The 13,868-nt window shown below is 39.1% G+C and overlaps 2 protein-coding genes across 3 annotated transcripts in view; both read right to left on the bottom strand.

Annotated features, from left to right (window-relative positions):
• Positions 1–1,972, bottom strand: part of Xxylt1 (xyloside xylosyltransferase 1) — a 148,165-nt gene extending 146,193 nt beyond the window's left edge. Inside the window, exon 1 of the mRNA XM_048346909.1 lies at positions 1,391–1,972. Within this exon, the coding sequence (XP_048202866.1) occupies positions 1,391–1,894 (504 nt within the window). The 5' untranslated portion in view covers positions 1,895–1,972. The remainder of the gene's footprint in view (positions 1–1,390) is intronic.
• Positions 1,973–10,464: 8,492 nt separating this feature from the next.
• Positions 10,465–13,868, bottom strand: part of Acap2 (ArfGAP with coiled-coil, ankyrin repeat and PH domains 2) — a 115,581-nt gene continuing 112,177 nt past the window's right edge. For both annotated transcript variants that reach the window (XM_048346907.1, XM_048346908.1), the window contains one exon: positions 10,465–11,175. In XM_048346907.1, the coding sequence (XP_048202864.1) occupies positions 11,075–11,175 (101 nt within the window). In that variant the 3' untranslated portion in view covers positions 10,465–11,074. The remainder of the gene's footprint in view (positions 11,176–13,868) is intronic.

The raw sequence follows: 13,868 nt of genomic DNA, 5'->3' as shown, positions 1-13,868 counted from the left end.
GGTTCCAAATACTCAGTATTGTCAAAGGGGGAAAAAAAAAAGAGTGAGGACCCAAGAAGAAGGGGGGTTGTCTTGGGTAGAAAGTACAGATGGGACACAAGTTGGCTGGGCATGGTGGTATATACCTATAATTCCAGAACTCAGTAAGATGATGTAGGAGGAGACTCTGTGCTATAACAGTATTTCAAAAACAAACCAAGAAATAGACACAATAGGCAAGACACAGCTAGAGATGCATGACAGGCTCACAACACAGCCCCACCAAGAAAACAGAACTTGATACATCCCTCCCCCCACAGCATTCAAGATATGTCCCCTACACAGGACAAATGAGCCCATAAGGGAAGGAATTTCATACTATAGAAGGCCCCAGATCCAAGACCTGGAGTTTTGTGGCTACAGGAGGGAGCCCTTGCTTACTGATCTAGGGCCACAAATGGCCACCACAGTCCCCTGAGTCCAGCATGATTCTGGGGGGAACTCCCCTTGGTCATCAGGCTCTCAGGTCCTCTGAGTAACTGCTTTGGCCTCACTGCTCTTCCAGAGAGAGAGAGAGAGAGAGAGAGAGAGAGAGAGAGAGAGAGAGAGAGAGAGAGAGAGAGAGGAGAATTTGGACCACCCTGTACAACCATTAGGTCAAAACTTGCTAGGGCAAGTTTCGCTGGGGCAATCTTCAACAAGCAGATCCAGGCAGTGAAGAGAAAGGATTGGAGAAGTGGGCATTGCCTGATCCAGCCTGCAAGACAAGTGAGCTTTCCCTAGATGGTATCTGTAGCTCTTAGAACTTTCTCTTCCTCACTAGGAAGAACCACAGCTTCTCTGAGTTCATGACCCTTGGAGGCTGGGAGCAAAGAATCACTGGAGAGGATATGAGATGGTCCACACTGCATTTGCCTAAATCCGACTGAAAACCCTGAAATACAACTGCGAGATGCCAGTGCAACTTGGACACTTCCAGAAGCCTCACCAAGACCGTCTAGATGTTGCTCGGATGACAACTGATGCCTTCAAATGACCACTTCCACTCTGAGAAGCGAAAGAACATAAAAAGAGGTGTAGATTCCGAGGGCATGGCAGCTGAACTCCGAAAGGCTTGCACAGTGCTAGTGTGCTGGTTCTCCAGGAGGGCAGTGTGATGCCAAGCCATAAGCAATCCCTGCGGCCTCACTTCTGCAGCTGGGCGCCTCTGGCTCTGGGACACACCCCCAGCCCAGGCCTCCATCGAATGACTGTTTGGGACCAGACAGGTAGACAGGCAGCCTGGGCCACAGGCTGATAATCAGGCAGCGCAGGGAAGTCCCTCCCCATTCCCTGACAGGAGCAAGCCCAGACTGCAGGAGAACGCGTGTGGGCCATCCACCGGGGGCCCACTGCTGCGACCCTGGCTCACCTTGCACTTAAAGCCGGCGGCTGGCGGCAGGAGCTCCCGCAGCAGAGCTTTGGCCACCTCGCGGCTGGCCTCCTCGCTCACAAAGTGCAGGTTAAGCACCTCGTGCGCCTCGAACTTGGCGAGGCGCAGCAGCGAGCGCAGCGCGACGCGGGCCTTGGCCTGCAGCGCGGCGTTGTGCTCTGCCTTGGTGAACATCATCAGGAGGTGATAATCCACCGGGCCAGCCCCGCCGCTCTCCAGGCTCTTGGCCTTGGCCCCCGGAGGCGGCGCCAGAGACCCCCTGGCGGGCTCCAGCGCGGGCGGCGAGGGCGCGGCGGGGACCCCGGCGCGGGCCTCCTTCAGCCTCTTGGTGGCGCTCGAGAAGGTCTCCCGGCCCGAGCCCAGGTAGTAGAAGGCACAGACGGCCAGCGCCGCGGCCAGCAGCAGGGCGCAGTAGTGGGAGCGCACGGCGCCCAGGCGCGCCATGGCCCGAGGGCATGAGGGCGCGCCCCGGAGGAGGCTCATGCGCCCCAAGTCCCGGCCCAGCGACCGGGAAGCCCTCGGAGACGCACTCTCCGGGCCACCTAGCACTGGCGCCAGGAGGCGGCCATGGTGGGGGCGGGGCGGCGCTGCCGGAAACCAATCAGGGGCACGGATGCTCAGGAGGCGGGGCCTGCGCGGGCCCGGTGGCCGCGGGGTCCTAGAGCCAGAATCCAGGAGAACCCCAGGGCCCACGCGAGGTCCTGCAGCCCCACGCAGATGGTGTGGGCTGAAACCAGGCCCGGGGAAGGGTAGCCAGCTCTGCGTCTGTGAGGACGAGACACTGGACGGTGAAGCTGATCCTTGAAGAAACTGAGATACCCCAACTCAGGACTTTGGGCTAGCAAAAAAGAGATACTGGACAAAAAGACACGGGAAAATTCTTAATCTGTACTTTCTCATTTTTTGGAAGGGTTTATTGCCCTCTTTCCCGCTCATTCACCTCTTGGAAACTAACTGTGGTTAAGGAATTTAAACTAGAAAGCTCCTTTCCATTTCCTGCTAAAATGACGCTTGGAGTGGAAATGGCCTCCTAACCACCCATGTACTTGGCACCTCTGCACAGACCAGAGGTAATCTGAGGGACCCTGCTACCCCAAATGTCGTGATCAGAGAGTGCCTGAGTTGTTTTACTCAAGATTGTGGTATCATTTGTGTGTGTGTGTGTGTGTGTGTGAATATGAATCAGGTTTCTTCAACATGATAAAAAGCCTAAGACAGGGTTGGTGGCTAATGCCTGTATTCCTAGTTACTCCCGTGGCTGATCACTCAAAGGCAGATCACAGTTCTGGGCCGGCCTAGAAGACCTAGGCAGGAAGATGAATTGGAAGACTGAGGTCGAGAAACCTAGGCAAAACATGAGGTGCTATTTCAAAAATAACCAGAGCAGAAAGGTGGCTCAAATAGCAGAGGTCTTCCCTACCAAATAAGGCTCTGAGTTCAAAACCCAGCACCACCAAAAAATAATAGTAACAATAAAGTAAAAAAGAATCTAACCTATTAGGGAGTTTTACAAATTCCCAATAGAATCACGCTGGGTTAACTTGCTAAAGTCACATAGCTAGTCAGACACTGGCAGCCAGCTAATACAAAGTCACTAACTTCAGTCTTCCAAGAATTGATGATACACCAAGAGTTCTGAAGAAAACCTGAACACGCAGTCTGGATGTTTGAAAGAGGTAGAGGTGAAAATGCATGAACCAATGTGTACAAATGGACCTATCAGCCAGTTTAGGAGACCATGCCACTATTTTCCAAAGTGTAGGTGGACCTCACCTTTCTCAGGACCACGTTTTTATGTTTAACTCATTCTTTTCAAATGAAGCAACACTTCTGAAAACACCAGACCTATGAAACAGACCTGTGCAACAAGCTCAACATATATAACTACCATGAAGTGGGGGAAAGGCTAAACCCCTAAACTGAATTGCCACTGTTAGGTACTCATTTGATCCTTTGTCAGGGACCGCTCCCACTATCACACATGCACACACACGGGGGTATGCAATACATATATACATTTATATTCAAAATATAAGAAAACAGGTTAGCCACTGTAACTTTTCTAGAATATTTATAAATATTAAGCCTCATAGTAAACGTTCAGATCTTGGTTTATAACTACAAAAATGGTCACTAAACACCTCCCATCTATCCAATGTCTAGATTTTGAACCATTCCATGAGGACCACTCACACTATCAAGCCCTTCTTGCTCCCTTGCAAGAAGGAAAAACTCCCTCCAAGAGAATAGGAATATTACCTACTTTTTTTTTTTCAACTAAACTTACCTCCTTTACCATACAATGTCTAATATATTCAATGAGCCCAGAAAATATACCCACTCATCAAAATAGCATTTTTCACTTCTAGGAATTCATACTAGTGAAATAACTAAGAATGTACTAAAATATTTAGCTGTAAGATCTGGGTTTATGATAACAAAAAGAGAAACTAGAATTAAATAATCATCAATAAAGTGGTTAAGTGATTCAATAGTTGGCTCATGCCTGTAACCCTATCTGCTCAGGACACTGTGACCTGAGGATCTATTTGAAGCCAGATAGGGCAGGCAAATCTTCCAGATTCGAATCTTGAACTAGCAAGCCAAACCTATTAGTGAAGGTGTGGCTCAAATGGTAATGTGTTACCCATGAGCAGAAAGCGCCACTCAAGAGCTTGAGGTCCTGAGTTCAAGCCCCAGAGCACGCATTGCGCGTGCGCATACACACACAATTATATTCATGAACAGTAATATCACAAGGAAATTACCCCATACTACAAATGTGTTACCTCAATAAAAAAAATTTTAATGAGAAAAAATGATGTATTTTAACAAACACCAAGAGGAAATCTTTATAAAAATAAATGAAAAGCTATAGTTTTAGCAACTTGACACACACTGGCCAGTTAAAACTAATGGTATTTACATGCATTCTGATACAAAGTGTAGTTTTGAAAATCATACTTGAAACAGCTGGAAAAACATGAATAATGATTGTTTGTTTTTATGGGGGGAGAAGGGAGGTTAGGGTGCTGATTCTGGGACTTGAACTCAGGTCCTGGGCACTGTTCCTGAGCTTTTTTGCTCGACTAGCACTCTAGCATTTGAGTTTCAGCTCCACTCTAGAATTTTTTTGTGGTTAATTGAAGAGTCTCATGGAGTTTCCTGTCTGGGTTGACTTTGAACTATAATCCTCAGATCTCAGCCTCCTGAGTAACTAACATTACAGGCGTGAGCCACCGGCACCCTGTGAAACTGTATAGTTTACTATGGAATCCTTATAGAGGTTGGAGATGTGGCTGAAGTGACAGCACATATGCCTAGCAAGTAAGAAGGCTCTGAGTTCAAGCCCTAGTGCCACCGAAAATATATCATTTTAGACATTCACAATGATTTTTTTAAAGAAGTGTCGGAGATTAGATTAAGAAAACCCCTAGGGGGGCTGGGGATATGGCCTAGTGGCAAGAGAGCTTGCCTCGTATACGTGAGGCCCTGGGTTCGATTCCCCAGCACCACATATACAGAAAACGACCAGAAGTGGTGCTGTGGCTCAAGTGGCAGAGTGCTAGCCTTGAGCAAAAAGGAAGCCAGGGACAGTGCTCAGGCCCTGAGTCCAAGGCCCAGGACTGGCACAAAAAAAAAAAAAAAAGAAAAAGAAAACCCCTAGGAAAAGCAGGCAGTTTAAATATAACAATGTTGGTAATGAGTCTATGGAATTGAAGTTATCCTCTACTTTTGAAATTTTTCATCATTTTTTTTAATCATCCCATGTACGTAGTAAAAGTAGTAGGTGACAAAGCAGTCTGGTCCTGTTGTGTCCATGTAGTCTATACCTAAATTACCAGGATTTCGATACCAAGTGGTAAATTCTCCAAGAGTGTCATGCAACAGAACTACCTGTGGTGATGGTCCATGGTCCCCTTTTTTTTTTTTTTTTTTTTTGTCAGTTCTGGGCCTTGGACTCGGCCTGAGCACTGACCCTGGCTTCTTTTTGCTAAAGGCTAACACTCTGCCGCTTGAGCCACAGCGCCACTTCTGGCCTTTTCTGTTTATGTGGTGCTGAGGAAACAAGCTCAAGGCTTCATGCACTCTACCACTAAGCCATATTCCCAGCTCCTCCGCCCTGTCTTAATGTAAGACTTTCATTGACTACTGAAATCTCAAAATGGGGCTCTATGATTGAGAAACTATTGTTTAATTTTAATTAAATAGCTACTTGGTCACTTTTTGGACAGCACAGGGAGATCGAATTGATTTGCTTTTCTTTATGGCCAATTGTTCGGTTTTATTGCCTTATCCAAAACTGAGTTTCTGGCTAAGCAGCACTCTACCCATGCCTCTAGTCTTGCTTTCAATTAACTTTGGGTGTGTGCACCCATACTGGGACTTAGAACTGGGAGCCTCTAGCTCTTGCTCAGCATTTTCCAGTTACGGCTGAAGAATGGACTGAAGTCTTCTACCACTTAAGCCACACCCCTACTTCTGACTTTTTGCTGGTTGACTGGAGGTAAGTCTCTCAGAACTGTTGGCTTGGGCTAGCTCCAGAAGTGAGAATTTCTGATTTGTCTCCTAAGTAGCTAGGATTATAGCATGCGCCATGGACACTAACCAACTTTTAAAGATAAATAAAAGCAGATGATTCACTTCAAGATCTGGTTTAAGTTCTCCATTCCTTCAATTCCAGTGCAGATAGAAACATGTTTTCATTGGTTTATGAAGAGGATGTGTTATGTGTTGCCTAGGTTAGGGACAGACAGATCAGACATAGTAAGAAAAAATTAAAGGGCACACCAACACACACACACACACACACACACACACACATACACACACACAGATTAACATTTTGGTAGTGGAGGAATTAAGGAGCATAAGAACTCTCTGATCAAAAAGAAAATACTAAGAAATCAACATGACCATCTTGACTGAACTAATCAACAAACAGAATGAACATATATTGATTTGGAAGGGTTGGAAAGGTAGATTTAACAGGCATGCCTACAAAGTAATTGACAATAAAGTAGAAATTCTCAGCAGAAAACAATGCCAGAGGTGATATTTTTATTGAATTATTATGGTAATTTATCAGCATACAAAGTAATCAAGTATAGTATTTACAATTCTTACATAATGTACATTTTGGAATAACTATAATGATAATGTACTTTGTTCCATTTACAATGACAAGCTAGAGTAAAACTACATTCATGAATTAGATACAAATCTACATACTAACAAAAAGTAAATGGAGTGTTGGTTATACATTCTTTAAAAGACACCTTCTCAGGTAGCAAGAAATATTACACACTGTTTTTAACTGGAATGGTCCAGAAATACCACAAAGCACACGTAAACATATATAGAAAAGTAGTTCATTACTTCCAGAAGTTAACCTTTAGTCTCTGTGTAAAATACATGATGCCAATGATGTTTATAATTTGCAAGCTTTCCGTTTAAAATTAATACCCAAAACAGGAATGAAGAAATAAGAAAGATCTATACAATATGACAGTAAAAAGGTTAATGCAGACAAATTATATTTAATCTGCTTTATTTGTAAACAGAAAAGGATGTCCATAAAACCGTCTTTACGGATGTCAGGATTCAGCCAAACAGAATCCAAGCCCCCTTTAGTTTTCATTTGAAAATATCAAGCAACTGATAAATGGGGGATTTAAATTACCTTTAAAATAGTTTGCTTTTATTGTTGCTTTTGCAAAAACGTAAAATGACCTACATTTTGATGTCTTAAAATCCCAACCTGTCCCTTCAAACCTTGCGTTCAGATTCTCCAGAATATTTGGAGTCTCTGTAATCAAACACAAGGGAAAGCTGATGCTGTACAATGATTTCGGATCATTTCATGGTACAAGTAAAGTGCCTGTGACTTGGAGTCAATCAGAACTGAGTTCTGCCAACAACCAGCAAACCAAATGACTACCTCTATAAAACATGAAGGGCAAGCCAGAATCAAATAGCAGACCACATGGAAACTCATAAATGAAGACCTTAGAAGTCCTACTGTGAGATTCAGGAGATAAGGTAATACATCTGCAAGGAGCAAAACATACACAAAAGGATGCCTTCAAACTTTCATCTAGTCAATCTGTGAGGAGCCCTGACTCCAAAAAAGAGAATAAAGAGTCCAGTGCTCTTTCCACTACAATGCAATTCTAAGGTCATTCTGGACACATAATTCTATAAAAATGTATCATATTTCCAACTCATGTTCACAGTCAAAATTACAATCATAGAAGAGTAAATATGACAATGTAAGAGTAATCTGGGAATGTCTGATTATTCAAAATGTAGCAAGTTTAGTTTTAAACTCAATTTGGATTGTTATGAACATACTTAAAATGCATAAAATTGTATTTTAAAATACCACTAACATTACTATTACAAATGTAAGTCATTCAAATTTTGAAGGTCTAAAATTTTTAATGCATTTATGAAGAAATCAAGTACACATTGTAAGTCTGTATATGTTTGGGAAAGAAAAACAACAAAGCTCACTCAAACCTATAATGAAGACCAGTCTAAGTCAGGCACAATGTAATATAGTAAATCCCTGGAAATTTCTGGATTTCTAAGGACTATAGTAGAAGTAATTCGCTTCAGGAATATTGAAAATGTAATGTTGCAATGAAACACTGCAAGTAACTACTCAATTACCTTTAAACTGGCTATAAAATGAAATAGCAATGTATGAACTCTTCATAATGCTTGTATGGTATTTTGATATTAATACAATTTTTAAGTAGTGAGCTAATGACAATGAGATAACAGAATATAAAGAATCAGAAACTCTTATCAGTAGATTAGTAATGAACAGAAAATAAAGAACAATCACTCAGACTAAGACCCTAGAGTATGCTTAGCATTGTTTGTACATAACTTCCCATATACACTTCACAGCAGAAAACTCATATTTGTTACTGTATAAAAACTATTAGTCGGGGCTGGAAAGGGGATGACCTAGTGGCAAGAGTGCTTGCCTCATATACATGAAGCCTGGGGTTCGATTCCCCAGCACCACATATATGGAAAACAGCCAGAAGTGGCGCTGTGGCTCAAGTGGCAGAGTGCACCTTGAGCAAAAAGAAGCCAGGGACAGTGCTCAGGCCCTGAGTCCAAGGCCCAGAATTGGCGCAAAAAAAAAAAAAAAACAACTATTAGTTAACACAGCAAATTTTACCTAAGAATCAACCTGCCTTGTAACTATGAAAGTTGTGCTGTTTACTTCTATCTTTTCTGCCAAATTTAATCTAGATAAGGGGCTTATTAGCACATTCAAGAAATCAAGTCCCAAAAATCTATTTTTGTTACCTATCTCCCTGAACTATTAAAGATGTAGCTTTCTCTGAGGACATTCAACAATCAATTTAAATACATCTCCAGCAATTAAGTAGATGTTACTTAATAAGAAAACACCACCTTGACAAAGCTGACTGGGATCACTGGAGGTCATTGTGTAGGCAGGAAGTGCCCTCAGGTCTCACCAACACTAAGACCAATACAAGGGGAAACACCTCCACATGATCAAAGGTCAGGAGTTTCAGAAGTCAAGTCTAGGATTATAAACAGAATAGACACTACAGAGGGAAAGGGAGGCTTTCTTTTTCCTTCCCACCTTTCCTTTCTTGCTTTATTTAACCTACCTCTCTTCTTTGAGCTTTTAGGACAATTAATTTCAGAGTACACTCTAATGAAAATGTTACAAATCAGGTTTTCCCCTTTAGGCATAGTACTGATGAGTCTCTGTGATCTGTGATTCCAAGGTGGAACTGGAAAGATTTAAGATTTAATGCTCTAACAACTAGTATTTCCTCGGAGACAATTCAAAATGCATTTTTTTTATCATTATCTAGCATATAGTGACTATTAGTAAACAAGCATTATTATATGCTTGCAATTGGGCTAAATTATGGAAGATTTTCTGTGATGTGAATTTATTTCCTCATACTTCCTGCTTAGATTCTGATTTGATGTTTAATCAAAGACTACTTATGGGGAGAAAGTGAATATTACAAAATTTATTATCTGACTAAATAAAATTTTTTCCAAGTTTAAAGGCCTTTAATTTAGAAACTGATTATCAATAATATTACTTGCACATAATTCCTAGAAGAAGATAAACTGAACTATAGTCAAAATTAGGAAAGAATTCTACTCTCTCAAGGAGGCATATCAATCAAAGATGGAATCAGACTGATTTATAGCATGTACATGAAAAATAAGTATATTCATATCCTGTAATTTGAGGGTCTATGGTTCATGTAATCAAGTTTTAAAGCTATACAGGTGATAAAAGTGTGAATAGAATACAAGATAGATATAGAAAAAATTTTAAAGGAATTTACTGCTTTACATTTTCGCATAAAGCAAGAAAAAAAAGAGCTTTTTTTCTCCTGTATAAAGAGATTTTTCTTTCACCAGAAGCAAAAGCAAAAAAAAAAAAAAAAAAGTGTATCTTACAAAGACAAATTTCAAGTATAATTTTGATGACAGCATAATTTCCAACATGCAAGTAACCTTTGAAACAGTCTTATTACATTGATATTAATTCATAAAGGTTTTAGGAAGTCATCCCCAACAATGAAGAACTACAACTTCTAAACTGTGATTTTTTTGGTGTTAAAAACCAATCATGAAAGTTGAATACTGGTGTCTCGCACCTATAATATTAGTGACAACTCAGGAGGCTGAGATCTGGTCCAAGGTTTGAAGACAGTGTAAGGAGAAAAATCCTTGAGACTTATCTCCAACTAGCCACCAAAAAATAAAATAAAATAAAAAGCTGGAAGTGGAGCTACTATGGCTCAAGTGGTAGAGTGCTAGCCTTGAGCTAAAAAGCTCAGGAACATTGCCCAGGCCCTGAGTTCAAGCCCCAAAACAAGGGAAAGAAGCAAACAAACATAATCCAAGAGTTCTTTGCTTCATAAACATGCAGTAAATTAAAATACTGAACTTGGTCTATTTGCACGGCCATGATATGTATGTATGTATGTATGTATGTATGTATGTATGTGTATGTATATACATACATATACATGTCAAATATATATATATGTGTGTGTGTGCCTGTGTATATACATACACACACATACCCATTGAATAGCCTAAGAAGTACAATGTCATTTCTGAGCAATGGGTCAAAGATACTTTCTAGTTCTAATTAAGTAATACATTGTGTGCATGGTAGCTGGATTACCCAGTACATCAATTTCCAAACCACCAGAAATCATCAGGAAGCTAAGGAAAAGCTGTATTCCTGAGGCAGAAGGATAACTGGCTCCCACATGATGAAGACATGCTTGACTGAATAATCCCAGGAATGGTGTACAAGGAAGAAACATCAAGGCTATCACCTACTGGCAAAAGAAGATGCTAACCTCTTAATCTTGTAATCTAGAAATGACCTAAACCTAGGTTCAAATTTTACCTATAAAACAGGCTTAAGAAAAAAAGAAGTTGTAAAGTAATCCCCTCTTCTAACAATGAGGTGTATGTTTTAATTTTTAAAAATATCGACAAATGTGTACCTTTCCTAAAAATTTCAATATCTACCAAAATTAAGTAAGCAGATTTAAAGCAGTAAAAAAAATTATGAATTTTAGGCTGTATACATTAGGAATTCATCAAATTTTCCTCTTAAAAATTTCAGAATTTCTGTGAATCTTGCTGAAAACGATTTAGTTTCTCTGGATTATTGGATGCCATTTGTGAAAAGTCACGAAAAATGTCCTGGTAAGTTTCATCACCTGTATGAAAGTAAAAGGACAGTTTTAAAATATATACAATTAGAATATTAGTAAAAACAGCATTCATTCTTATGACTCTGCTTTATAATTCATTATATTAAAATGTTTGTCCACATGAGCATTTTTGGAAGAAAACAACTGCAACTAGATACAAATGCAAGAAGAATATATAATGAAAAGAAAAACTATACCTGAAAAAAAGCACCTCAGATGCAGCCACAGAGGAAAGCTCAAAGTTAGAAAAGAGCAGAGATGCAAGTGTTCAAAGCAATGCAAAGAAAGACATTTATTAACATATGAGAAATAAAAGTTGTTCTAAATAAGGTAAATAAGACATTCCTTATAAATAAATATTTTATAAAGGCCAAAACAAATGACCAAAACTAAACATTAATGTTTCTGATGGATGCAAGTTATTAACAAGAGAAAATATAATCAGGAGGAAATAGCTTTCTACTATAATACTATCATTTATTTGTAAGAAGTTTGAATTCAGTAATTCCTTAAACATTAGTGCTTATGATGAATATGCCTACCCCACTGTTTACTAAGCTTATAAAATAACAAAGCCTAGAAAACTACTATTAAATCAAAGTTTAACACTATTATAGCTTGCTGTGTACTATAGGGTCATATAAACAAGAAAGCTATGAATATATGGGAATAAACAACATCTGTTAAAAATAAACATATGGACACAGGTAAATATTCTTATACAGATGCAGCGATAGAAGCATAGCAGATTGAATAGTTAATCTTACTATGAGAAACTATATATATACACACATACCAACGAATCCCTCAAACAAAGAATTCTTATTTTCAAGATGAATCATTCATCATGAATGCTTTCTGCTAAACATTAGCTTTATATGGACACTGGCATAATCCTGTTCTCAAGATTTTGGGCACAAAACACTAATTTAAATGATTATTGTTGCAACATGGTTTATAATTATTTCCCATAAGATACCTTGCATCCATCAATAGCAAACTCATGCTACAGTTGCTGTCACTGCATTAAGTTGTATTATGTTTACAAAGTGAGATTGCTAAGGCAATCAATGCTATACCAAAAGCTAGAAAGAGAAGGTTGTTGGGGAAAGGGAGAGAAATCTAGTAAAAAGGCCTACCAACACAACCCAAGAATTTTAATAAAAATGTTTAATATGTTTAATATTTAGTCCTTTTAATATTTAGTTGACATAAAAAGCAATTTTAAACCCCTATACAGTTTTCATTTAGCCCTGAAAATTTAATCATGACCTGAAATAATTAGTTAGAAAAAAGAAGAAGAGAATGTTAACAGACTGGTTGAGAATAAGAGCTAGAGTTAAAGTACATCATTAGTAGGAAATGAAACTAAAGGCTGACCTACTGGAACAACTGGTACAACAACCCAATTACAACAACCCAGTAATGCTCAGAACTTCTTAAGGGTACTTCCACACTAAGACAAGCTACAAACTATGCCCACTTTTAGACATTTTAAATGATACAAAACAAAAGTGAGAAAAGATCAACATTAAATAGCAATTAAACCATACAAAAGATTTTTAAATTTTACTTATTTTAGTTGTTGAATTAAAGTATGTAAAATATTTATTGTAAACATTAGAAATATTTTAAATACTATTTAAACTAGATAATCTAGAATTTTACTTTCCAGGAAAGTTTAAAGTGCAGATTATAATACAAAAATACCACACTAATTTTACCAATCAACACGAAAAGTAACTTAAAAGGCACACATTATACATTCAGAAGAAACAGGAAAAAGGTTCTAGCAGACGTCAATGCCAAGTAGTTCACAGATAGCACCAGATGAACATTCTCAAGTGTGACACCAGTACAATGGCAATATATGGCTTCTACAGTCAGCAATGCATATTTTGTAGAACAAGCTGTGAGTTTTTATGGTTTTCTAGGTTTGTTTTAAATCATGTATTATCTAGTCCACAAGTACATTTTAGTAGGTCCATTGTACCATGCAAAACAAATTTTAAGACCTTTCACTCACTGAATTAATAAATGCTCCTTAAAGCAAAGTGTTGGTGCTGTAATAATCACTGCTTTCACTAACTGGGTATGTTTAAAAAGGATACACAAAGAAAAGAAGTTTTTGTCTTCATACACATAACTTTTTGTTAACATTCATTTTCTAACAAAACATTAATTAATGCATTGTTAATATGCTACCTTTCTTAAATCTCAAAATATTTTGTCAAAACCAAATGCTACAAAACAAAACAGTAAGGACTAAGGTAATTACTACAACTCATACAAATTGAAGTTCAATGTGATTATTAAAAATTTAAGTAGAATTTTAATCACTTAGAATATTTCCCAAGGCAAATACAACTTGTCTACACTAGAACACATAAACAAAACCCAGAATATACGGTCCTAGAATGCTTCCAGAAGTACACTCACAGTCTATTACAAATGAAAACAACTAATCATTCAATATTTGTAATGCTAAACTAAGCATGTTCTTTAAATCACTGAACCACATTTTTTTCCCTTCAGAAAAGTTAGCTTTTCGCTGTATCTGGTCATTTCTGAGTTTTTTAAATGTAGGTGTGGTGGTGCACACCTATAATTCCAGCTATTTAGGAGGCTAAGATTGGGAGTTTGAGGTCAGCCCAGGCAAAAAGTAGTAAGATCCCCATCTTAACCAACAAGTCAGGCAT

The sequence above is a fragment of the Perognathus longimembris genome, chromosome 5 (assembly GCF_023159225.1).
Source record: "Perognathus longimembris pacificus isolate PPM17 chromosome 5, ASM2315922v1, whole genome shotgun sequence".
NCBI classification, from domain to species: domain Eukaryota; kingdom Metazoa; phylum Chordata; class Mammalia; order Rodentia; family Heteromyidae; genus Perognathus; species Perognathus longimembris.
The sequence above is the reverse complement of the archived record's forward strand: the minus strand, read 5'-3'. Positions and strand labels throughout refer to the sequence as shown.